Below are 25,552 nucleotides of genomic sequence, written 5' to 3'. Positions count from 1 at the left end.
CCCCCCCCCCCCCCCCCCCCCCCCCCAGCGTTTGCAAATTCACATTTGACACGAGAGACAACAGTTATATTGCTGCTTGAGATGCAATTGGTATCACCCACTTTACATGGGCTGGGGTCTTGATGGTTTGGACTATGTCAGTTTCTAAAAGAAAACAAAAATTAACTTTAATGTTCAGGTGGCATTTGGGATTGCTGCGCTTAATAAATAAGCAGCTTATAAAAAAAGTTCTGGAAACAAAAGCGTTTGGTAAAACAATTGAAGGCTGCTTATTTTAAAAACTGCGGTGATCCACAGCAGAATCTCGAAGCAGCCAACACGCTGCTTCTTAAAGTTGCTTTGAAAAAAAACAGCCGGTTCTTTTAAATGAATTTTCACGTTTCCCATAATACACCTATTAATTTTCTAAATTGACAGCTTTTATCCCTCTTGCAACTCGATTCTTCTTCTCCTCTCTTGCAAATCGACTTCTGTCTGCAACTCGATTCATACCAAAAAAAAAAAAAAAAAACCTAGCCCCTAGCTCTCCATGCTGTTATCTCCACTCCAGCCACAAAAATCCAAACCACAGCTTAAAAAAAACCTCAACCCTAGCTCCGCAGTCAATGATCTCCACTCCAACCACAAAAGATCCAAACCCCAAATATATCTTCAAACATCGGTATGCGAATTGTGGAGGACCAAAATCGATAGCAACACAGATTCAATCATTCACTGCATCTACCCTCCTTGATCAACGATTTTCACAAAAAACTGAATCTTGAATCCACCAACAATTCGTTGACCTTCTCTTGGAAACCAAAATCAAGGGAAAGTTGAAACTCAAATCAAAACCACAGGAAAACAAAATTTTCATTTGGATTTGATTTCCTTGTTTTCTTTGATGACAACACAGTTTTTATCTCGGTTTGGGTTGAGTTTCAAAATTCTTGATCTGGGTTTCTTCTCTTGGTGTTTTGGGGCAATGGAGAGAGAGTGAGAGAGAGAGAGAGTGAGAGAGAGATGCAGGTGGGTACGGTGTGGGAAGGGATTTTTTCAGGTTACTTTCTTAATTTAATTTTGTTTATATTTTTATATTTTTGGTAACAATATTTGGAATTGGAACTAATTTTGTTACTTTAAAAATTTAGAATTTGTGGCAAAATAAGTAACAATTTCATCATGATATCCTTTTTGGTCAATATACATATTAAAAGCACTTCTAATAAAAATTTACCAAACACTTTGATTCTTCACAGCACTTTTTCTAATACAATTTGCCAAACGTCTAGCTGTTTTTTTTCACAGCTTTTTATTCTCGCAGCATAGCAGAAGCAATTTTTAAAAAAAACATAGCCATACCAAACTAGCCTTTAGTCTACCCAAATTTGCTTTGACTATTACTTTGATTTTTCGTTCCTCTTGTTGAATAAAAAGAAGCTTTGTTTCTCAAAGCAAACACAAATAAGCTTTGATTTACTGTACTGTTATTTGCTTGACGTTGCTTTGTATCTCTCTTTGCACTAGTCAAAGACTCTGTTTTTCTTGTTATATTGTGTTCTCAGTAACAGTCCACATTTAAGCCTACATCATACGCATATAACTTTCAATCATTATTATGATTAAGCTTTGAGTACTCTACAGACATGCATATAATGAGTACTGATTTCTTTTGAAATGAAAGCTTTAACTGATGATTGTGAAAGATTCATATCTTTTCCTTTTGGGCATATTTACTCTAGCAAGCAAGGTATATATATGCTGAGCTCTTGTTAGCATTAAAGATTTCTATTTATGAAATTAAGATAATAATGGCTTTGTTAGTCATCAACGTTTTGATAAAAATCATGTGAAATCTGAATACAGCTTCCTCTTGTTTTTTAGAATGGAAAGTATAGCTAAAGGTTTTCAGCAAGATCTTGTAAATATTGAATTTCACTAATTACTGGTGTCCAGTTTATATGAAGTCATATGCAAACCCTTTGGGACTTTTGGTCAATGCCATTGGAAATATCTGCCTAAATGTTCTTATTTTTGGACTTTTTTTTAGAATCCTCTGTTGCCTACACGGTGTAGATAATAAAAAACCACTGAATGCTCATTCATGAAAATGGTAATTCTGGCCCATCTGGTTGCTTATCTCTTTGATCTATACTCTTTATAGTTTTAACTGCGAAACATATACTTGCCAGGGGCAGTTCCAAAGTCTTGCTTACTATGTTTATGGTCGAACAGGTGGGGTGTACTTCTGATTTTAATTTTAACTGCTACCCAATAGTGTAAACAGTGTGACGTGACAGACTTGAAAGAGAGGTTAAACAAGCTGACTTGGACCTAACCATTAAATATCAACAATTTTAACAGTAAGCTAACTCAGATGAATTAGTCTGCTTATTAGGCTGTTCAGTGGACAGATAGTTAAGGCCATGGGCTAAAGCTTTATAGGCTGTTCTGTTTGAAAACCACAGCTAGGTTGGTGCATATCTCTGTGTTTTGACATGGGTTTATCAAATTGTTATTGGTTCTTGACTGCTTATGTGATCTTGATATATCATTGACTTAAATAACTCCAAGAGATTATCTACATTGATTCCCATTTGTTTCTTCAATGCGAAATTTAACTGCTATATTGTCATACTCATTCAAATCAGAAAGTTACTTTACTACTACGTTTTTCTATTTGCGCGACAAGCTTTTGCGCGACGAATCAAAATTCGTCGCGTAAAATTCAATAAAGCGACGGGAAAAAATTTGCGTCGTGCAAAAAAGTGAAAACTTGCGCGACCAAAACTTTCGAAGCGCAAACACTCTTCGTGCGACAGACACATACTTTCGTCGCGCAAAGAGAGCGACAAAACACCCAAGTTTTTTTTTGGTGCCAAACACTTGCGCGGCGAGAGCAATCGTCGCGTAAGAAAACCTAGTGCGACGATCTTAAACTTCGTCGCGTAAAGGTTAGCCGCAAAAATAAATGGAGGAGATATTTTTGTTTACGCGACGAATTATATTTCGTCGCGTAAAGCAGATGTCGGTACATTCTTGCGCGACGAAATGTAATGTTACGAGACGGAGTATTGTTTTTGCGCGATGATATCTAGAATTTGCGCGACGATTGTTTTTGCGACGAAAATTTATGGCGTCGCGCAAAAGTTTTTTTGTCGGCAAGTTTTTGCGCGACGGAAAATCACGTTTTGTGTGACGGAAAAATGGTTTTTCGTGACGGTATTTTGCGTGACGAAATTTATGTTTCGTCGCGCAAAGTCCTTCTTCATATCAGAATTCTGCCATTGCAGAGGCAGAAAGGAAACAGATTTCCTTTCTGCCTCTGCGTCTCTCTCAACCTCTCTGTTGCTGCCTCTGCTGGACATTCAGTACGTTGATTGGGTAAGTTTTTTTTATCGTTAATTTATAAGTATTAATGTAAATTCGTACTAACGCTATTAATTTTGTTCTCGTTAGGGATATTTGTAATTAGCAATTTGTGGAGAACGATTGATAAGGTATTTTATTCATTTTATATATTAAAAATGTTAAAGTTAATTTGTTATGTGTATATTTTTTTGTGAAGTTATATTTATATTATGTTATTAAATTGTACGTGACGTAGCACAATGTGTTGTGATGTACGAAGTTAATTGAAATTAACTTCGTACTTTTATTTGTATGTTTTGTAACATTTAGTTTCCCGTTCGAGATTAGTTGGATTTCGTGCATGGATGAGTAAAGCATGACTGCGGTCCAATTAATTCTTGAATTGTCCCACTATTTGGACAGTTTGGTAATGCATAGTGTTGTTACGTAATCTACGGCTACAAGATTAGGTTTCGATTGTGGAGATTTCGGTGTCATCTCAGTACGTTCTTCGGGTGGTACGTAGGTATTTATACCTATGCCCACCTCAAGAACTGTATCGAGATGCTGTCGAAATTCATCCATGTCGAAATCTAATCTCATGTAGCCGTAGGTTACGTGACAGGACTATGCATTCCCGAATGGGATAGGGCCCTTACCGGAGGCATAAGGTGACATTATAACTTCGTATGAAGTTGTTGTGATTGTTATGTTGTGATTGTGGTTTTAGGAATTATGAGCAGAAGGTGGATACAGAACCCGAATAGATGTGCAGACGAATACTTGGATGGGATCGAGGATTTTATTGAGTTTGCACGTAGACACAACCCGGGTGCAACTAGAATCCGATGTCATTGTAGGAGGTGTAATAACACGTTGTGGGAGACAATTGAAAATGTTGGATTTCATTTAGTAAGGAATGGAATGATTGAGACATATAGCATTTGGAACCTTCATGGGGAACAATTAGACCATGCTTCGTCTTCAAATGCCACAAGAATGGACAGTGTTGAACCTATTGTGGATCATAATGATCAAGTCATGGATATTATACAGGATGCTTTTCCATTTGCATCAACCAACATCAATCACGAAAGGGAAGATGACGTGCCTACACCAATAGACAGCGCGGAGTTTGAACAATATGAAAAACTGTTAAAAAATACCAACCAAGAGCTATACTCGGGGTGCGAGAGCTTTTCCGTTCTCACGGCCATTGTAGAGCTAATGCACGGAAAAACAAAGTATCGTATCTCGAACCTGTGTTTTGATTACTTTTTGGGAGTTTTCAAGAGAATGCTTCCGACGGACAATTGTTTGCCGAAAGACCATAAACACGCGCAGAAGGTGTTGAATGGTCTTGGATTGGGTTATGAAAAAATTCATGCTTGCAAAAATAATTGCATGTTATTCTACAAGGAGCATGAAACGTTGGAGACATGCCCTATATGCAATGAGTCGAGGTTCAAAATGACATCTCAGAATAGAATGACTAAGATCCCACAAAAAGTCATGCGTTATCTGCCCCTGAAACCTAGGTTGCAGCGATTGTATATGTCGACGCATACTGCCACAGACATGAGATGGCATAAGGAAAAACGGGTAGACGATGATGTGATGCGGCATCCTGCAAATGGGGAGGCATGGAAAGAGTTCGATCGAACGTTCCCTGAGTTTGCTGCTGATCCCCGAAATGTGAGATTGGGACTTGCCACTGACGGATTCAATCCGTATGAGGTTCTACACCAACACCACAACACTTGGCCGATTTTCGTATTCCCATATAATTTGCCGCCTTGGAAATGCATGAAAAAAGAATACATGATGATGACTGTTTTGATAACTGAGGATCCTGGGAGGTCAATCGATGTTTACTTAAGGCCGCTGGTTGATAAGCTGAAGGATTTATGGACAAACGGTGTTCGCACGTACGATAAATCAACTGTGAAGATGTTTACTTTGCGGGCAGCAGTTATGTGGACTGTGAATGATTTTCCAGCATATGCAATGGTTTCTGGGTGGAGCACAAAGGGTTATATGGCATGTCCTATATGCAAGGAAGATGTAACTTCTGGTTGGCATGTGGGAAAAGTTTGTTACCTTGGTCATCGGCGATGGTTGCCATGGGACCACGAGTGGCGGGAAAAAGATAAAGAGTTCGACGGGAACACAGAGCGTCGCCTCAGACCTAGAGAATGGTCCGGTGATGAGATCTTGGAACAGCTTAACCGTTTGGATTTTGCTCCGTTCGGAAAAACAGTTAGTCGGATCAGACCTTCTACACATATGAACTGGACTCACAAGCCTATGTTTTTTGAGCTCCCATATTGGTCGAAACTCAAATTGAGGCACAATCTAAATGTGATGCATGTTGAGAAAAATGTATTTGACACATTGGTGGGCACGATTCTAGATATCGAGGGCAAGACAAAGGACACAATCAAAGCCTGTCTTGATTTGGAAAGAATGGGCATACGAAGGGGTTTATGGATGAACAGGGACAGTGATAAAGCTAGAAGGGATCTTGCATTCTTTTCTATGAAACCGAATGACAAAAAAGAGTTTCTAAAGTTTGTATCGTCTGTAAAGTTTCCTGATGGGTATGCTTCTAATATCGCACGTTGCGTGAATGTTGACGGGGGTAAATTTACTGGACTGAAGAGCCATGATTGCCATGTGTTTATGCAACGCCTACTTCCTGTGGGTATTCGACATCTATTGCCGAAAGATGTTGTGAAGCCAATCATGTTGTTGTCCAGATTTTTTTCCCAACTGACGGCAAAAACATTGCGAAAGACAGACATGTTTCAGTTGCGCTATGACATTGTCCAAGTCCTATGCAAGTTTGAGACTTGTTAAGTGTACGCAACAGGGCGAAGCCCGAAGGATCAATTATAGAGGCATGGGTTCAATATGAGTCGCTTACTTTCTGTGGAATGTATTTAAAAGATGTAGAGACGGCTTTCAATCGTCTTCAGCGCAATAACAACGGAGGTATGAGAAAGGAAAAACTTTCTGTTTTTGCCCAAAGCGCACGACCATTTGGAGATCCTGGACGAGGAGAGTCGTTTTCTAGAAATGACATGGAGGTAGCGCATTGGTTCGTACTGAACAATTGTGATGAGATAATGGCATACTTAGATGAGCATGAAGAGACGATGGCGCGAGAACATCCATCACATTTAGTTGCCCAGAAACACCGTGAATTGTTTCCACAATGGTTTTTGGATTATGTAAGTTATAAGTGTTTTGTATTTGACAAATATAAATTGTAGTATTTAATTTTGTCAGACTAACATGTGAATGGTTTTGTATTATATTAGGTGAATAAGTTGAAATCATCGAATTCCCCCACTTACAGTGATGAGTTATATAACTTGGCGTTCGGCCCAATTCGCGCTGAATTGTTTTCGGGTTGTTATATTAATGGCGTCAAATTTTTGGGGGCTGCACGAGATGACAAGTCGTGTACGCAAAACAGCGGTGTCCATGTCCCAGGTAGAGGCGAAAGTACGAACATTGATTTTTATGGCAAACTTACAACTGTCGTTCAATTGCTTTACAAAGATCGATACCACGTGATCATGTTTAAGTGTCGATGGTTTGATAGCAACCCAAATAGGACGGGAAGTGTTAAAATCAACCATGGCTTACTGTCTATGAACATTAACAGAACTTGGTATGATGACGACCCTTACATTTTGGCAAACATGGCAACACAAATTGTGTATCTAGATGACCCTAAAGTTGGGAGCAGTTGGAAAGTTGTTTAGAAGATGGATCATAGGAACGTGTATGCTATACCAGAACTAGACCCAACTGACAACGACGTCGACAATGTGGCTGACCAACGTTTAGAATCTTCAATGGAAAATGATGTGGAAACACTTCGAGATACACATGTTATACAAGAACCGTTTCAAATACAAGGAGTGTCTTCAATCGAAATACCAATTCAGTCAATTACAATTGACCTTGGGGATCTTCCAAGATTCGATGTTGCAGTGGGCCCGAGCAACGCAGATGATGTAGTTATAGAGGAGGAGGAGGAGGATTGGGAGACCGAAAGTGATGATAGCGACGATAACGAAAGTTACTATAGTTCAGATGATGAATAATTAAATTTTTTGTAATTTTATTATGTTAGTGTACAGACTTTGTGTAATACAAAAGTTTGAATATATGTAGTTGTTATATCCAAACCTTAAAACATTATTAAAATAAATTTAGTTATAAAACATTGGTAAATCAATATATCCAAACCCTTTTAATATTAATTTTTAAATTTTTTTTTTGACAAAACACATTTACAAAATGAAAATGATAAAACATTAGTTATAAACATTGATAAATAAATATATCCAAACCATTTTCATACAAAGTTTGAAAATTATTGACACCAAACATTTTTCAAAAATGAAAACTCTTGCACGACGATGAAGACCTCGTCGCGCAAAGTTTGCGCGACCCAGTAATATGTTCGTTGCGCAAAGTGAAAAAATTACGCGACAAATTATTATCCGTCACGCGATGCAATTTTGCGCGACCAAGAAACCCTCGTTGCGCACAGTTTGCGCGACCGACAACTGTCGTCGCCTAAAGGCAAAACATTGCACGACAAATACTTATCCATCGCGCGATGGAAGTTTGCCCGACGAATAATGAAACTCGTCGCGCAAATATATATTCTTTTATAATATATGTTATATACACATATATATTCGAAATTGACGATCGAGTTGGTTCATTGTATTCATATAGGGTCATGGAGTGTAGCTGTAAAAAAATCATCAAAATCGGAGTTAAAATAACCGTTAAATCATGACTTTTTATTTATAACTGTTCAAAAGTTTTGTCCCGATACATGATCTCTGAATGTTTATTTTTTCTGATTTTTGGGGCCTAAGATCTCGAAATATAAACAAACACGTTTGACGGCTGGATTATTGAAACTACTTTCGTAGAATGCGTATGCCATCAAAACCATATATTCACCAACAATGAATAGTTTACTTATACTTTCGTTAAGTATAACATAAGATTATGTGGTATCACCCCAGTGTAAACATCTTAAATTGAAGATCAAATTCAGTAATTGTATTCATATAGGGTCAAGAAAAGTAGCATTAAAAAATCATCAAAATTGGAGTTAAAATAACCGTTAAATCATAACTTTTCATTTAGAACCGTCGAAAAGTTTTGTACCGTTACTTGATTTCCTAACGTTTCTTTTGTCAGATTTTCAGCGTATACGATCTCGAAATATAAAAAAAACGTTTGCCGGTTGGATCATTAAAACTAGTTTCGGGTTTATGTTTTCCGCGGTTTAGGGTTTAGGGTTAAGAGTTTGCGCGACGAACAGGTTACGTTTCTCTTCGTCGCCCAATCTCAGCCACCCATTTTCTCCTCGGACACTTGGCCAAAAAATTTTGAGAGTTACAGAAACAGGATTTGCGCGACGAAACTAGTGTTCTTCGTCGCGCAATCTCAGCCACCCCTTTTCTCCTCGGATACTTAGCCAAAAAATTTTGAGAGTTACAGAAACAGGATTTGCGCGACGAAACTAGTGTTCTTCGTCGCGCAATCTCAGCCACACCCTTTCTCCTTGGACACGTAGCCAAAAATTTTTGAGAGTTTACAGAAACAGGATTTGCGCGACGAAACTAGTGTTCTTCGTCGCGCAATCTCAGCCACCCTTTTCTCCTCGGACACTTAGCCAAAAAAATTTGAGAGTTTACAGAAACAGGATTTGCGCGACGAAACAACAATTACTCGTCGCGCAAAGTTTTCAATCTCTCCTGCTAAACCCTAAGTCCCAAACTTTTGGCGGATTGACAACATTGCGCGACGAAACAAGGTCAGCGTCGCGCAAAGTTTTCAAACTCGCCCACTAAACCCTAAGTCCCAAAATTTTGGCGGATTGACAACATTGCGCGACAAATATATTATAGTGTGCATGACGCAAAAACCACTGTGATACCAAAATTTGGGATTTACAATATTGCGCGGCGTATGGTATAATTATGTCGTCGCGCAAGTGTCAATTAAAATATTTTGCGCGACGCTTTTCGTTCTTCGTCGCGCAAACTCGAATAAAATTGCCGAAACGACGCGACAGCCTCCTTCTTCCCCAGCTTCAGTTTTCTGCCTCTCTCTCTCTCTCTCTCTCTCTCTCTCTCTCTCTCCGCCGTCAGCTCAGCCCCTACCCCAGTGCATTTTGGACGGCGCCGCAGCAACGCTGGTACCCCGGAGGTTCCCCGCCGTCACCGTCGAGCCAGCCGCCGTTATTTCCTCGATTTTCACCGAATCTCCGCCGCCGTCGTTCTCTCTCCTCCGGCGACCAAATCCGACAATTGAGGTATGGTTTCTGTCCTATTTTACATGCTTTAGCTGATGGTTGGGTAGGATTTACGTAATTGTTGCAATAGGTCAGTCGATTTCAAAACCCTAATTTCGGCCGGTTTTTTAATTTAAATTCCGGCCACTTCTGGCCATTTTTCGGGGTAGGTCCGAGAATAAAAGTGGCTCCAATTGATGTTGTGAACCTAGGGTAGGAACCTTGGCCCTTAGTTTTTAGAAATTTCCTGCGATTGGTATCGCTTTGGACACCCACGCGCTGCCGGCGCGTGTGGTGGCACGTGGGGTACTGTAGCACCACTGCATTGGGTCCCAGTGCAATCCCCTATTTGTCACGAGTGCGTAGGTGTTTTCGGATTGGAATTTCGTTGCCGTTTGAGTCTCGAACGGATTTTGCCTATTGTGCGATTTTCGGGTTTGTTATGTTCGGACCGTTGGATCGAACTCAAACTCACGTATGGTGTACCTTGTATTTCTAGGATCATCTAGGATTCGACGGATCGTGGATCGGAGTCTCGGATACTCCGAACTCGCCAACCCTAGGTCAAAGAATTTTAATAAAATTGTATGTGCTTTCAAATATTCGTATATTTTATTAATTTGTACGTGTATTAATGAAATTGTGCAGATGTCAGACCTGATTAGACGTCGTAGGGCGGTGACGACTACGCAGAGTTTGGAGCCCCCGGCTCACCCGACAGCTGCTGCCACTGCGCCAGCACTGATGGACCACTTGGCAGTTGGTCCCGGGGGGTCCCAAGCCTGTTAGCGCCAGACGGCACAGCTTCATCAGTGGCACAGCCTGTTAGCGCCAGACGGCGTCATCGGCCCGCCAGCACCACCGACACCACATCCACTGATGCGTCGGGGTCACAGCCAGGTATAGATATCCTTAAACTCCAGTTATTTATATTTTGGTTTTTGTTTTTGTTTTTATTTGTGTGTGTGTATTTTATAGTTAAAGTTATTATTTATTTAACATTAATGTCATCTTTCTTTGCAGCCAAGAAGAACACCCGAGGGCCGTGTCGGCAGTTGAAGACGGCGAAGGTTACCCCGGGTGACCAACAGTCGTATCAACATCGGATACGACGAGCGACATCGGGCTGCACCGACGGCAGAGTTGCATAGCTCCTTGGCCCACGACATTGGTCATGTCATTCGAAGCCATTGCCTGATGAAATGGAAGTCTTAGAAGGTGATGCCTGACGAGACCAAGACGGAGGTTCGCGGCCAGTTGTCGGTATGTAGGCCTTTTAATTCTTTTTCTTTCAAATTTTATATTTCTATTATTTAAATGTATGTAATTAATTTATTGCAGACGAACTATAACTTGGAGGACCTGGACGACGAGTCGTTGGTATACGTCAACAGACTCTTCGCTGAGAGGTACAAACAGTGGAAGAGCGACTTGCACCACTATTTTGAGGCGTTTGATGATCCAGAAGTCGCTCTTCAGGAGGGTTGCCCGAAGGAGCTGGAGGGGTGGGAGGATAGTTGGGCGTGGCTCTGCACTCATTTTCAGGTGCCCGCTTTTGTGGTAATTTATAATTTCAAATTTATTATATATTTTTTTATTAATGTTCTTTTTTAATGTTTTATATTTAATTTCAATTTCAACTAATACGTTTTATTTTTTGTATAACAAAATAAAGCCAATAAGGGCAATAGGAAGAAGAAGACTCTTCTCCATCATTCCGGTTCCAGGCCCTTCTCCTATAGGATGGATGCACGTCGGCAGGTAATAATAAAATAAATTTTATTTAATTTTTAATTTTTAATTATTCATAAAGAATGATTTTCGTACTAATATTTTTCTTCTCTTGTTCAATTTAGGGGGGGTCCAAATTCCCAGAGATCGACGTCTTTGGCGATGTTTATGTTCGACCTGGGAATGAGTTGGCCGAGTCCCTTCATGTGAGTATTATTTCATTTTAATTATTATGTTACGCATTCAAGTTTAAAGGTTATTATATGAATGTTTTAATTTATATTTTATGTTATGCTAAACAGACGACGATGGTGGAGAAGAGCCAGTTGGTTCTTCAGGAGTCCGCCTCCCAACTTCCTCCCGATACTCCGATCGAGTCTGTGGATCCTCCACAGGATGCTGGGTTTCAGATCTTGACGGAGACATTGGATCAGACTCTCGGGAGGAGACCGGGGACATATTGTCGAGGGATGGGGAATGCCAGGCGGAGGGAACCCAGATCCCGTTCATCGGCGCAGTCAAACAGTCAGGTCACTGCTTTGACAGTACAGGTGGCCACTCTTCAGAGTCAGATGTCGGTCATTCTGCAGTTCCTCGCACAGTCCGGCATTCCAGTCCCGCATTTTGATGCGCCGACCTCCGAGCCCGTCCATCCCGAGCATCCCCGCCAGACGACGGCCCCTGTAGACCCCCAGACCTCTGAACCGCATGTGCCAGACGATAATGTAGATTTTGGAACATTATTTGATTAGTTTTTTTATTTTCATAATTATTTTTTACATATTTCTCTTGCAGTATACATTTATTTTATATAATAAATATGTTCTTTACAATTTTTTTTTATTTATTTATTGGAATTTCATTTTATTATCCCAAAAAAAAACCAAATTTATTTTTTTATAAAATAAAATAAAAAGTAATATTGAAAATAAATAATAATTATATATACTAATTTTGCGCGACGAAAATTTTCGTCGCTCAAAAAGGATTTGCGCGACAAAAGTGTTTCGTCGCGCAAAATTTGTTGACCCGAAATGCGCGACGAAGATCTGTTTGTGCCGCAAATATCTACGACACGTTCTGCGCGACAAAAACTTTCGTCGCGCAAAATTCGTATGCGCGACAATGATCTTTCGTCGCGCAATACTTGTAGACACGAACTGCGCGACGAAGATCTCTTTGTGCCGCAAATATATACGAGACGTATTGCGTGACGAATATTATTCGCCGCGCATCGTTGTGGCGACGAACTCTCTTTCGTCGCACATAAGTTTGTGCGACGAACTATTGCGCCGTCTCTGAACCTTTGGTGTAACGAACGGTAACCGTCACACAAATTTGCGCGACGAGTGATACAATCGGTCGGGCAAAGTCTTTCTTCACGATCTTTGAGCGACAGATTACGCGCGACGAAGTTTCTGTCACGCTTGATTTTGTGCGACGAAATTCAACTTTGCGCGACGAAATTGTCTTCGTCGCGCAAATCGTAAAATGTAGTAGTGCTTCTTTTGTAACAATGGAGAAATAATCCTTTTACTATATGGTAAACTAATATGTGATCATTGCAAGCAAGTTGGGAGACCCGGTGCTAAAAGATTGTCTGTTCTTGCAAAGTTCTTACGAGGGTGAGTTATACTGTGAAAACTCACTTCCAGATCTTGAGAGAACCACTTAAATGAATGATAATATGCAAATTAGTTTGGTTTCCAATTTATAGGCATGCTGAGAGTACCTTACAATTACCTTTTGGCCAGAGGAAGGCCAATACTCAGTTGAGTGATTGTGGCAAATCCAGTCAAGCAAGGAGAAACTCAATGGCGAATCAAGTCAAGCAAGGAGGAGCTGAATGGCAGTTAATGGTGAATAGCAAGGTGGAGCTTAATGAAATTCTGTATTTTTTTTCTCTTTTCCAAGTAAGTTTTTAGTTTTTAATTTCATAACTGTAATATCCTTGTTAAAAAGGTTGACCACTTGCAATACTTGGTCTATTTTCAGTATGAAAATATTAATGTAATAGTCCTCCTAAGGATAGGTCCACCACTTGCAACACTTTCTGTATTTTCATTATGAAAAGATTAATGGAATTATTGTGTATGGTGTATTCTCATTATTTTCGGAAGTGTTGAATATAAGTATTTCCATTAGGAATGTAATTCATTTATTTGAAAAACAATGAATATTTGAAAACGAAAAAAAAACAAAACAATGAATACTAGGCAAGAGTAAGAGTAGCAACATAGTAGTCATTTACTTCAATTTTTCTTTAGCTGCAACCTCAACCCCAAGCTCGTTATTCTGAGCTAGATAATTGCGATTGGCGAGGCAGATAGCTGGTGTTCGACTGATCGTATGGATCTGCCTGAAAATGATGAAAGGTCTGAACACAGTGTTTGAGGCAGGTGCTTTGTTTTGATTATGATTCAGAATTTTTTTCCTTTCTGATTTTAATTTTCCATTTTAATTTTTTTAATCCTCTTCCTCTGCTGCCAAGGATCAACGCCACTACCCCATGACCACTGACTGCTCCACATTCTGGTAAGAATTCTTTATTTTTCATTTCAGTTTTAATTTATTTTGGTTTTTGGGGTCGAATCTATCTTGGTATTTGGCAGAAATTTAGGTTTTTAAACTAATTACATAAGAATTTCAATTCTGTATATGTTTCATATTGATTGCTGTTTAGTTTTTAGTTTTAGATTTGATGAGTTATACGCTGAGGATCATCAAGTAGTTGGTTGAGTCCCTCTTTATTTGCTTACAGGTTTGGTTTCTTATGAAAAAACATCTTGCAATTTGAAGATGACACAAACAGGGAAACATAGCTTCATTATCAATCTGATTTCTGTGTAGTGTGTTTCCTTGAACATAAGTGAGGCTACTTTCTAAGGTTAAGTACAGAAACCTTGCAGGTCTGGATGAATTTTGTGAAGAACCATCTGGTATGTAGATGCATTATTGTCCCGTGAAATTTATGTGTACATTATGATTTAATGTAATTATGGTAGATTGCAGGTAGACAAATGTGGTATGCATGATGTCAACTGCCCAGAGCGTCCACTATTTCTTCATGATCAGTTTGTCAAATGAAAAAAAAAAAAAAAAAAAAAACTAAAAATACTAAAATAGTCACATTAGTTAAATGTCATTTAACTAATTTGTTCTGTGTTTATTTAAAAAATAGATTGTTAAAATCAAGAGGAAAGATAACACTGCCTGCCTAGCCATTGAATTAAGAAGAAATGCTAGCTGTTCTTGTCCAGCTCTCTATCCTATCACATGATCATTTAATTGCTAGTTGAAGCATGAAGTGGGATCCATTTATTGACTTCTTGTTATCTAATTAGATTTGACGCAGCACAAGCAACAAGGGTTTCAAGCGAAACCTTGAGTAACAAGAAATCTGGATTCCACCAGAAATTAAGATGAATTCTTGTGGGATAATTTTATTAAAATCTGAGATAATCAGAAACGTCAGATAAACCTGTCTAAATACACAACTCTCAACCCTTGAACTGCTAGGGGAGTTATTACATTAAAACTTAAAAACAGAATTTATTCGGAGAATTAACTATGAAACTTTGAATGCAGTTTTGGAAGGCCAAACGACCTCAGAATGCCAAAATCCATCGTACATCACAGCAAAGCTGTGTGTTCAACTCGTGGCGTCGTTCCCTTTCCGAAATGGTATTTTGCGTCCTAATCGGAGCTCGGACAACAAATTTACAAATTCCCACTACGTCCTTTTTCTAGCTCAACCGCGATAAAATCTGCCATCCGTTCTACATCAAGATTGGTTGACAAATTAGATTTTCTTGTTCACCATTATGATTTCATAAATTTGCATATTGGTCAATTTGAAGTGACAACATATCTTATGTTCATATTACACATTGTTTGTGTTTACATTCTACATGTTTTTCTTCTTCTTTTCATATAGAGCTAGACGGAAGGACACGTACACCCAAATGAAATTGGATGAGGTGCGAAAAGAATTGGCAACTCATGTCCTAGAATGGCTTTTTGATTGAGCTAAACACTCCATTTTACATGTCTTTCTAATTAGTAATTTTCTTATATAGACAAGTACAGATAATTTGTGGTGTAGGGCTGGAAAAATTGTGATTTGGATGTGACAAGTATGGATCATTCAAGTATTTTGCTTATATATATAGACAAGTATGGATATATTAAATTATTGTTTATATAATATATTTTTTTAATGAGCAATGGCAACACAACATGATTTGGAAATGATGCCTTTTTGATATATTAAGGCAGTAACCCAGTAAAGTGTGATGTGAAACACGCAAAATCCTTACATTTTCCTTACATAAGTGATGCCTATGTTTATAACAACTTCAGTTTTTCAGAAATAACTGAAGTTGAAAGATAAAAATAACAACCAGACATTTATGATCACTAATGCCTAAAACTAGAAGTAGCATAGCATTTATATAACAACCAACACTATTGGAGGCTTTTCACGTCCGCAAAATAGAAAAAGCAATGACGTATAATATAATTCGTGACAACACTATTTTGTTTTTGCGATGTTGTAATTGATAATACGCATCAGTGGTATGCATCAGTATAGCAGATACCACTGATGCTATAATACCTGTTTAGCCTCCTCCTTTTTGAAACTACTGATGCTGTTTCAGGTTTAGGCATCAGAAGTCAACTTTTTTTGGCACACGGAAATCATTTACGCATCAGATTTTACCAAATATCCGATGTTGTAACTATAAAAGGCTACGGATATTATCCGTTGCCTATTACATACCTCGTGGGTAATAGGCAACAGATTTATCCGTTGCTAAAGGCCTTTTTTGGCATAGTGAGTTCTCGACTCCAACCAAGCCAACCGTCACCGAAAAGTGCAGGAGCTCATAGCTGACGTTAAGGAAAGCATTGTGAAAGGTAAGGCGGTTGAAGTTGTCAATTTGATGTCGCGGACTGTGTTCTCGGTGGATTTAGCGGACCCGAACAGTGAGAGGGCTAGAGAGTTCAAGGAGTTGGTGTGGAGTATTATGGAGGATATTGCGAAACCAAACTTGGCTGATTATTTTCCTGTGCTTAAGGAGGTTGATCCCATGGGGATACGGCGCCGTTTGGGCAAGCACTTCCGGAAGATGATTGATCTTTTTGACCGCATGATCGTCCACAGGTTAGAATCAAGGAAGTCACGTGATTATGTCACAGGGAATGATATTTGGATACTCTTATAAACATGAGCGAAGAGAAAAATGAGGATATGGACATGTCTGAAACTCAACATTTGTTTCTGGTTAGTTGCTACTTATTGCTATATTACTACTCTACTCCAGCTCTACTAATTGTTCTTGATGACCTTGTCTGAATTCATAATTAAACTGCTTATATTTTATAATTATAACTTATTATTGTTGTTCTTGTTTTTGTTTATGATAGTACTATAATCAATGTCTACACTGATCAATGTTTTGTATTCGAATTCCCCTATATTGCTTGTATAAAAATATATATATAATTTTATTTGCTCATTATATGTCTATGTGCCCATATTAATTTATTGACTAGTTAACTTTTTGGTGAATTAGGATTTATTTGGTGCGGCCAATGGGCAATGGCTGGAGCTATTACGCAACCCTGAAAAGCTGTCAAAAGCTCAAGAGGAGCTGAAGCAGGTCATTTGCAAAGGAAAACCAGTGAAAGAATCAGACATCACTCGGCTCCCTTACTTACAAGCCATAATAAAAGAGACCTTCCGGCTGAACCCAATTGTCCCACTTCTTCTTCCTCGCAGAGCCCAAGTAGACGTAGAAATCTACGGTTACATTGTACCAAAGGGTGCACAAGTTTTGGTCAACACATAGGCCATCGGCAGAGACCCCAGCATTTGGGACAATCCTACCTCATTTATCCCTGAGAGGTTTTTTGGATTCAATATCCACATTACTGGCCAGAACTTTGAGCTTATTCCATTTGGTGGCGGGAGGAGAATATGTCTTGGGTTGCCTTTGGTGATGAGAATGTTGAATTTGATGTTGGGTTCGCTTATTAACTCGTTTGATAATTGGAAGCTTGAAGATGGAGTTGTGCCGGGAAAAATGAACATGGAAGAGAAGTTTGGCCTCAGTTTACAGATGGCTCACCCTCTGATAGTTGTGCCCATCAAATATTAGGAGAACCTGTTATGTGCTTGGGACAGCGCTCGTGTGATTGGGCGATTAGGTATAGGAACTTGGTATGTAGTTTTCCTCTTACGGCCACCTATGGCTGCAGCAATATTTAGAAGGCTCAGTTGGGATAACAATTAGACGATAAGGGTTGCTTCGAGGGAACCCAAAACCTCCAAGTTAGACAAGCTAACAGTAAGGGATAATATCTGATATCTCATTAATGAAAAGCCACTGAAATTTATACAAACAAGGACTCTAACTGAAAGCTTAGAAAGGGGGAAACTTTTCCCATGACGCCCACTATAAAAGTGGATAACATGACTCCTAAAACTACTCAACAACTAAAGACATGCAAACTCCTACAATTATGCAACAACTAATAACCATGTAACCTTCTCCACTCACTCATGAGATCGCACGTGACATTCCTTCCCCATCGAAAAAACCTTGTCCTCAAGGTTGACATCTGGAAATCTGAGTTGCAGCTCCTTCAAATTTTCCCAAGTTGCATCTGCTGGAGACAAGCCTTTCCAATGTACCAAGACTTCTTCTTGATTCTTCCTTTTTCGTTGACCAAGGATGGCTTGTGGCATGGGAAAAAGAGTATCCTCTCCATATGAAAGTGCAGGCAAAGAGTCTTGGACTGCCACGTTAGTGCCCACCTTCTTTTTGAGCAATCACACGTGAAAGATTGGATGAATTCTGGACCCCTCAGGAAGCTTCAATTTATAAGCCACTTGTCCCACCCTCTAGAGAATTTCATATGGCCCAAAGAATCTTGGTGATAACTTCAGATTTCTTCGTAGTGACAAAGACATTTGGCGATAAGGTTGTAATTTCAGATAGACAAAGTCACCAACCTCAAAGCTTTTATCAATTTGCTTGGCATCGTAGAACTTTTTCATGCGCTCTTGAGCCACAAGCAAGTGTTCTCGCAGGTCCTTGAGGACTTGTTCTCTGCTGCGTAGCTCCTGATCAACGGCTTCCACTTGAGTGGTTCCTGGAACATAGGACAATAAATTCGGGGGTGGTTTCCCATAAACTATCTCGTATGGAGTCTTTTTGGTAGAAGCATGTATACTGGTATTGTAGCAATATGCAGCCCAAGGAATCCATCGCACCCATTCTTTTTGGTTGTGACTTGTAAAACATCTTAGATACATTTCAACAGTTCTGTTTACCACTTTAGTTTGTCCGTCAGTTTGGGGGTGATAAGATGAGCTAAAATTGAAGCTTGTTCCCTGCAATTTGAATAATTCCCTCCAAAAAAGGCTTGTAAAAGTGGGATCCCTATCACAAACAATACTTTGCGGCATACCATATAGTTTGAAGATGTGGTCAAAAAATATTTGAGCTATGGTTGTAGCAGTATATGGGTGAGAGACCGGAATGAAATGGGCAAACTTTGAGAGTCTGTCAACTATAACAAAAATAGTTGTTTTCCCATTGGATTTAGGAAGGCCATCAATAAAGTCCATTGAGATGTCGGTCCATACCTGTAAAGGAATTGGGAGAGGTTGAAGAAGTCCTGCTGGCTTAGTATTTTCTCCTTTATTCCTTTGACAAGTGTCACATTGCTTGATAAATTCTCTGATACTGCTTCGCATTCCCTGCCAGTAAAAGACTGACCTTGCTCTCTGCAAGGTTTTGTGGTAACCCTCATGTGTGTTTGAATGCATCTCCTCCACTATGACAGGTATTAGAGAAGAATCTGACATTAAATAAATTTTATTTTTGAAGTGGAGTATGCCATCCTTAAATTCTCAAGGACCCACCGCTTCACCTTGTTCACACTTGTCCACCAACTCTTGCGTGGTCTGGTTGCTTTGTACCTCATCTTTGATTGGATCTAACCAATTCGGCACAGGGGTTGAGATGGCTGCCACTCCACTTGCATTCCTTCTTGAAAGAGCATCGGCCACCAAATTTTCCTTTCCCTTCTTGTACTCTGTGGTAAAGTCATAGCCCATCAACTTGGCAAGCCATTTTTCTTGGGCCGTTGTAGTAATTTTCTGCTCCCACAAATGCCTTAAGCTTCTTTGATTAGTCCGCACAACAAATTTTCGCCCAAGTAAATATGGCCTCCACTTTTGCACTGCAAACACTAAAGCCATCATCTCCTTTTCATAGGTAGATAAGAACAAAGTCTTACCTTGTAGTGCATGGCTGAAAAATGCTATTGGGCGTTTTTCTTGCATTAGAACTCCACCAATTCCAGATCCAGATGCATCGCACTCCACAATAAATAGCTTGTTAAAGTCTGGTAAAGCAAGAACAGGAGCCTTCGTCATCGCCTCTTTTAGTCTCTCAAATGATTCTTCAGCCTGGAGACTCCATTTGAAACTTCCTTTTTTAAGCATCTCAGTCAATGGTCTAGCAATCTTGCCATAGTCTTGAATGAATTTTCTGTAATACCCAGTTAGGCCCAAGAACCCACGTAAAGCTTTGACAGTGGTTGGTTTGGGCCACTCCAGCATAGCATCAATTTTTTCTGGATCTACAGCAACTCCTTTGCTAGAAATAACATGCCCCAAATATTTTACTTCTTCCTGTCCAAATGCACACTTTTCTTCCTTCACAAACAACTTGTTAGCCCTCAAAATAGACAACGCAATTTTTATATGCTCCAAATGTTGCTCCCATGTTGAGCTATAAATTAAAATATCATCAAAGAATACCAAAATGAACTTACGAAGGTATTCTTTGAAGACTTCATTCATTAGTGACTGAAAAGTGGAGGGTGCATTGGTGAGGCCAAATGGCATCACCAAAAATTCATAATGCCCTTGATGTGTCCGGAATGCTGTCTTGGATATGTCATCTGGATGCATCCTTATTTGATGGTATCCAGAACGCAAATCCAGTTTGGTGAAATATTTGGCACCATGAAGTTCATCAAGCAGTTCGTCAATGATAGGGATAGGGAACTTGTCTTTGATGGTGTTCTGGTTCAACGCTCGATAGTCTATACATAGTCGCCATGAGCCATCATACTTCTTAACCAATAACACAGGAGAAGAATATGGACTTTGACTAGGCCGAATCACACCTGATTTCAACATATCTGCCACCAACCGCTCAATTTCGTTCTTTTGAAATTGTGGGTATCTGTAAGGCCTCACACTCACCGGATTACTACCTTCCTTTAGCGGTATCACATGGTCATGGGATCTTGGTGGTGGTAATCCACGTGGTTCAACAAATATCTCATCAAAAAGTAGCAAAAGATGCTTTAAATCAGAATTAATCAAATCAAGTTTGGGAAATGATGTACCGTCATGGTCTTGCAAAACAAGTGAGTAGATTTGCAGAATGACGCCTTCTTTCTTTTTCTTCAACTCCTTACAAATCTCATGCTCATTAACAATTTTATCCTGTGGTGTCACCCCTTTAAGAACCACTGTTTTCCCTCCCACATTGAACTTCATTTGCAATTGAGAGAAATCCCAAAGAATTGGCCCTAACGTGCTCAACCATTGAGCCCCCAGAACAGCATCACACCCCTCCAACGGAAGAAGGTACATATTAACAGTTATAGGAACACCTTGAACTAGAATGTAGACTCCTTTGCAAAGCCCATCGCTTGCAAGCTTTTCGCCATTTGCAACCGAAACCTCAAACTTTCCAAAACCAGTGGGATTAATGCCAGCCTTTCGAGCGATTTTACTACTCAAAAAATTATGTGTGCTTCCAAAATCGACCAAGAAAGTCATTTGATGTTTCCCACGTTGCCATGCACCCTCATTGTCTGGGGAGTCCGAGCACCATATATTGCATGAATAGATACTTCAGGTAATTCTTCTCCAGCCAAGTCAACTTCAGCATTACATTCGCCCTCCGCTTCGTCTTCTACATCAGGCCAACAACCTTCAGTGAGAAATAATTTTTTGCACCTGTGTCCAGGACTAAACTTTTCATCATAATTGAAGCAAAGTCCTTTGTCTCTTCGTTCCTTTAATTCGGCTGGAGACAGCCGCTTAATTGGCATGAAATTTTGTCGACGGTCAGACTTCGTAACAATATTGGTAGAGGGCTGCTTCACATCCGAAGGTGAGTATCGCCTATTTGTTTGGTTGCGAGACTCATACAGGCGAGCCAAAACCGATAGCAGCAGAGAGTGTTTGCGGCTTACACGCTTGCACATCAGTTTTGATATTCTCCTTCAACCCACTCACAAAACAGCCAACTTGTTGATCTGGAGTGAGTCGTCCTGCTCTAATCAATAATTTCTCAAACTGGGTTTGATAATCTCGTACTGAACCTGTTTGTTGCAACTTTGTCAGATCACCAAAGAAGTCTTGAAATTGGGTGGGACCGTACCTGTCATGTAGTCCCTGCTTAAAAGTTGCCCATGTGGTGATCGGGGTTTCCTCCTTCATCAATTGGAACCACAATTGCGCATCCCCTTCAAGATTAAATGAAGCTAACGGAACTCTCTCCGTTTCTGGAGTGTGGTGAAAGTCAAAGAATTGTTCAGCACGACATATCCAACTTGTGGGATCTTCCAATCCGTTGAAGTGAGGAAAGTCTAGCTTCACCATTTTAGGAAGGTAAGAGTTGCCAGAATTTGGAGTGGTGGATCCACTTCCAAATGTTCGACCTCCACCACCATTGAAAGCACTACTGGATCAATCACCGGTTCGAGAAATTTGATCCAAGCGAGCATTCATGGCTGCGAACATCTATTGCATCTCCTTGAGTATTCTTTCTTGTCCAGTGGCTAGGGAGCCCACTTCAGTTTCCAAGCATTCTACCCGTTGCTCCTCCATGCCCAACTCTGATACCAAGTTGTTATGTGCTTGGGACAGCGCTCGTGTGATTGGGCGATTAGGTATAGGAACTTGGTATGTAGTTTTCTTCTTACGGCCACCTATGGCTGCAGCAATATTTAGAAGGCTCAGTTGGGATAACAATTAGACGATAAGGGTTGCTTCGAGGGAACCCAAAACCTCCAAGTTAGACAAGCTAACAGTAAGGGATAATATCTGATATCTCATTAATGAAAAGCCACTGAAATTTATACAAACAAGGACTCTAACTGAAAGCTTAGAAAGGGGGAAACTTTTCCCATGACGCCCACTATAAAAGTGGATAACATGACTCCTAAAACTACTCAACAACTAAAGACATGCAAACTCCTACAATTATGCAACAACTAATAACCATGTAACCATCTCCACTCACTCATGAGAGAGCACGTGACAGAACCAAACCTAGCTAGCTATGGTTTCTACAATAAATGGATTTATGTTATTATTAGGGAGTTACAATAATTAATCCTACTAATGATAGAAAATGGTCAGTTATGTTGTTATTAGGCCATAACTCCATATTTAAGTTTATGATCATGGCTTGCTGTAACTGTAGATTATTCTCTACACACTTGTATATATATAGTATAATGATCATATGAATGACTAAGGGAAAATTTTTGTACATGGTATCAGAGCTAATGGCTAACGCCGATTAGCGATCCTCCAATTGCCAACATTGAGAGTCATTGGCGCTCCTCGCTCCTTACCCTTAGGGGTGTTTGTTTATATGTGCTTTTTCATCTCCTCTTCTCAAAGATGAATATGTTTTTTCTTTCCACCTTAGCTGTAACCGCACCTTTGTTTTACCACTGCAACCTTTTCTTCTGTTAGCCCGTTATTTTTGTGTCTCCGTTGCACCATCTTCATTGCAGACCGTCCCCTCCATTGAGCTCTCCCGTGGAAACCCACGGCAGCTCCATTTATCTCCCTTGGCAGTGATGGCTAGATTTCTATTTCCTCTGTGAGCCTCATCACTGCTTGCCGAGCCTTCTCCTCACCAGCCTTTATCTGTCTCATGCTGTGTAACTCAAGTGGTTTTGAACTAGGTATGCCATTTCCATCCCCACCCCGTTAAGTTTTTTTCCCCATTCCCACCTTCATTACCGCAATATTCATATTGGGATTCCCCATCCCCACCTTCAATGGGGAATTGGTTCACCGACCTGCCCCATTATGTACGGAAGAAAAATCAATATAAAACTACTTTTTTTGAAAGAAAAAAAATAGGACTAGAGCAAGATAATGAGTACATATAATATATTATCTACGTACAATGTTTACATATTGACTGAGAAGTTAACTAAATATATAAGTAGTGTAGCTTAAGATTTGTATAAATTTCATAAATATATAATATAAAATTTAGTCGGCACAATCACTTTAATAACATATATATATGTATATTCTAAACGGGGAGAGTTCGAGTAGGGGATGAAAATACTGTCCCTCCCCCTCCCCTAACACCATACCCAAAAAATTTATCGTACCCGTCCCCATACCCATTTTTTATCTTTCTTACCCGACTATTAGGGTCGAATCCATGCGAGGACCCTTACCCATGAGAAAAATTGCCATCCATATTTTGAACAGTTATCTTCCTTGCACTCAAGATTTTGTGTTTGAATCTCACCCACCCAATATCGATCGCTTTTATTAAAAAAAAATAAAAATAGAGACTATGTCGTGTATATATCTCAATCATTCATCAAGTTCGAATCTCAATAACAATTGGTTGTTGTCAGAACGTCCAGCAGAATTAACTATGAAGATAGTTTTTTTCTGAGGAAGGTTTATTGGGGTGCATGGAGTAATTGGACTGTCTTGGCTTTATGGGGCTCCTACCATTGTTGACAATAGGGCTACTAATTATATTGGCGGTGTTTGTGTTTAAATAGCTTGAGAAAATCTGAAGTTTCAAGCCCACGAAGAAAATTCTTACAAGATTTGATCACCTTAAACATGGTACTAGTAAAAAAACAGTAGAGTTGGTGGTCCTTTGATTGCTACCTGTTGGCTGTGGATTTTTTTTTGTATTGTTTCATCCTTGGTTATATTAACCGCGGGCCTCGGTGGCTTCTTTCTTTTCTCTGCGATTCCGTCTTAATTTTTGTCGTGCACGATAAAATTGACCTTAAATTGCTTGGCGTTTCCGTGAAAAAAAAAGGTTATTCGATGCATGTTACGTTCTCAACATGTCTTTTTCCCTTGTCCATAAGTAATGAGCAGGTTGCAGGCCTCTAATTCTTTCGATTGCAGACCATAAATTTCGTACCGACATGCACATGATAAGAATTTAGATGGCTCCATTTTCTTCAAATCACCCCAGTTGCCTTTCCCAATCTGTCTTGATGAGATTGAACAAATAACTTTAATGGACCAATATGCGCAACCCATATAGAAAACCATATCTATTATAGGGTGGATTCCTATCCTGGTGTATGATTTTGAATTTTGGTCTTGTCTATGTCCTCACTGTTCGCTTCACTGATGTTCAGAAGAGTATCCAACATATCATTGGTTGTGACATAATCATGGGCTTTTCTTGATGCCAATCTTTGGCTAATCATGCAGTCAAAAAGCTGTTCCATCTTGTTGAAATGTTTGATCATGCCTAATGCCCTGGGGGTCAATTTTCCTAAGGACAGGAAAAAAGTCCCCTACGTTTGGGATCCCTGCCCCTTCCATCAAACCCCACACAGTATCCTTGAACTCTCTGGCCATCTCGCTACTTGGGTCAGTCAAATCCACTGAGAAAACTGTACGAGACAGCAGATTGAGCATAGTTTTGAAAGCGGCCCTTCCAATATCTACCGCCTCACCGTTGACCGCACTTTCATTGACCTGAGATATGAGCTCTTGTACTTTTACACGGCAGTTTGGTTGGTTGGCGTCGAGGATTTTGGCGGCGAACAATTGAGAGTTGCATATTTGTCGAAGGCTTCTCCATTTGGCTGAAGGTGGTATCCATGACAGGCTGTCCTGGCGAAGGTCACAGGCTTGGATTGCATCTGGAACGATTCGGTTGGACAAGAATTGGTCATGGGTTTGGAGGACTTGTTTGGCTGTGTTTGGTGAAGAAACAAACACCGTTGTTACTTTGGCCGAGTTGCAGAGTTATAATGGGGGCCATGGATTTGAGAAAGCTTGGTGAGAGAGAGATGGGGTTTGTTGCCAAGCTC

General features: G+C 39.8%; 1 protein-coding gene and 2 pseudogenes across 1 annotated transcript; 1 reads left to right on the top strand and 2 right to left on the bottom strand.

Moving 5' to 3' along the window:
• The window catches only part of LOC18792483, a 36,408-nt pseudogene extending 18,846 nt beyond the window's left edge, over positions 1–17,562 (top strand).
• Positions 21,269–22,100, bottom strand: LOC109946859. Its single transcript, XM_020555947.1, has 2 exons — positions 21,692–22,100; positions 21,269–21,426 (listed from the first exon to the last, which is right to left on the bottom strand). The coding sequence occupies exons 1-2, from the start codon at positions 22,098–22,100 to the stop codon at positions 21,269–21,271; spliced, it is 567 nt and encodes a 188-aa protein (XP_020411536.1).
• LOC18791237 overlaps positions 24,800–25,552 on the bottom strand; it is a 56,218-nt pseudogene continuing 55,465 nt past the window's right edge.

Source organism: Prunus persica, chromosome G1, assembly GCF_000346465.2.
Source record: "Prunus persica cultivar Lovell chromosome G1, Prunus_persica_NCBIv2, whole genome shotgun sequence".
NCBI classification, from domain to species: Eukaryota; Viridiplantae; Streptophyta; class Magnoliopsida; order Rosales; family Rosaceae; genus Prunus; species Prunus persica.
The sequence above is the reverse complement of the archived record's forward strand: the minus strand, read 5'-3'. Positions and strand labels throughout refer to the sequence as shown.

Bases quoted from the DNA above. Each gene is read 5' to 3' on its own strand.
- LOC109946859 (XM_020555947.1), bottom strand. From the start codon at position 22,100: ATGGTGAAGCTAGACTTTCCTCACTTCAACGGATTGGAAGATCCCACA. The intron at 21,427-21,691 runs GTAAGCCGCAAA...TTCTCACTGAAG, and splicing joins CAAAACTGATGTGCAAGCGT to GTTGTTGGCCTGATGTAGAA.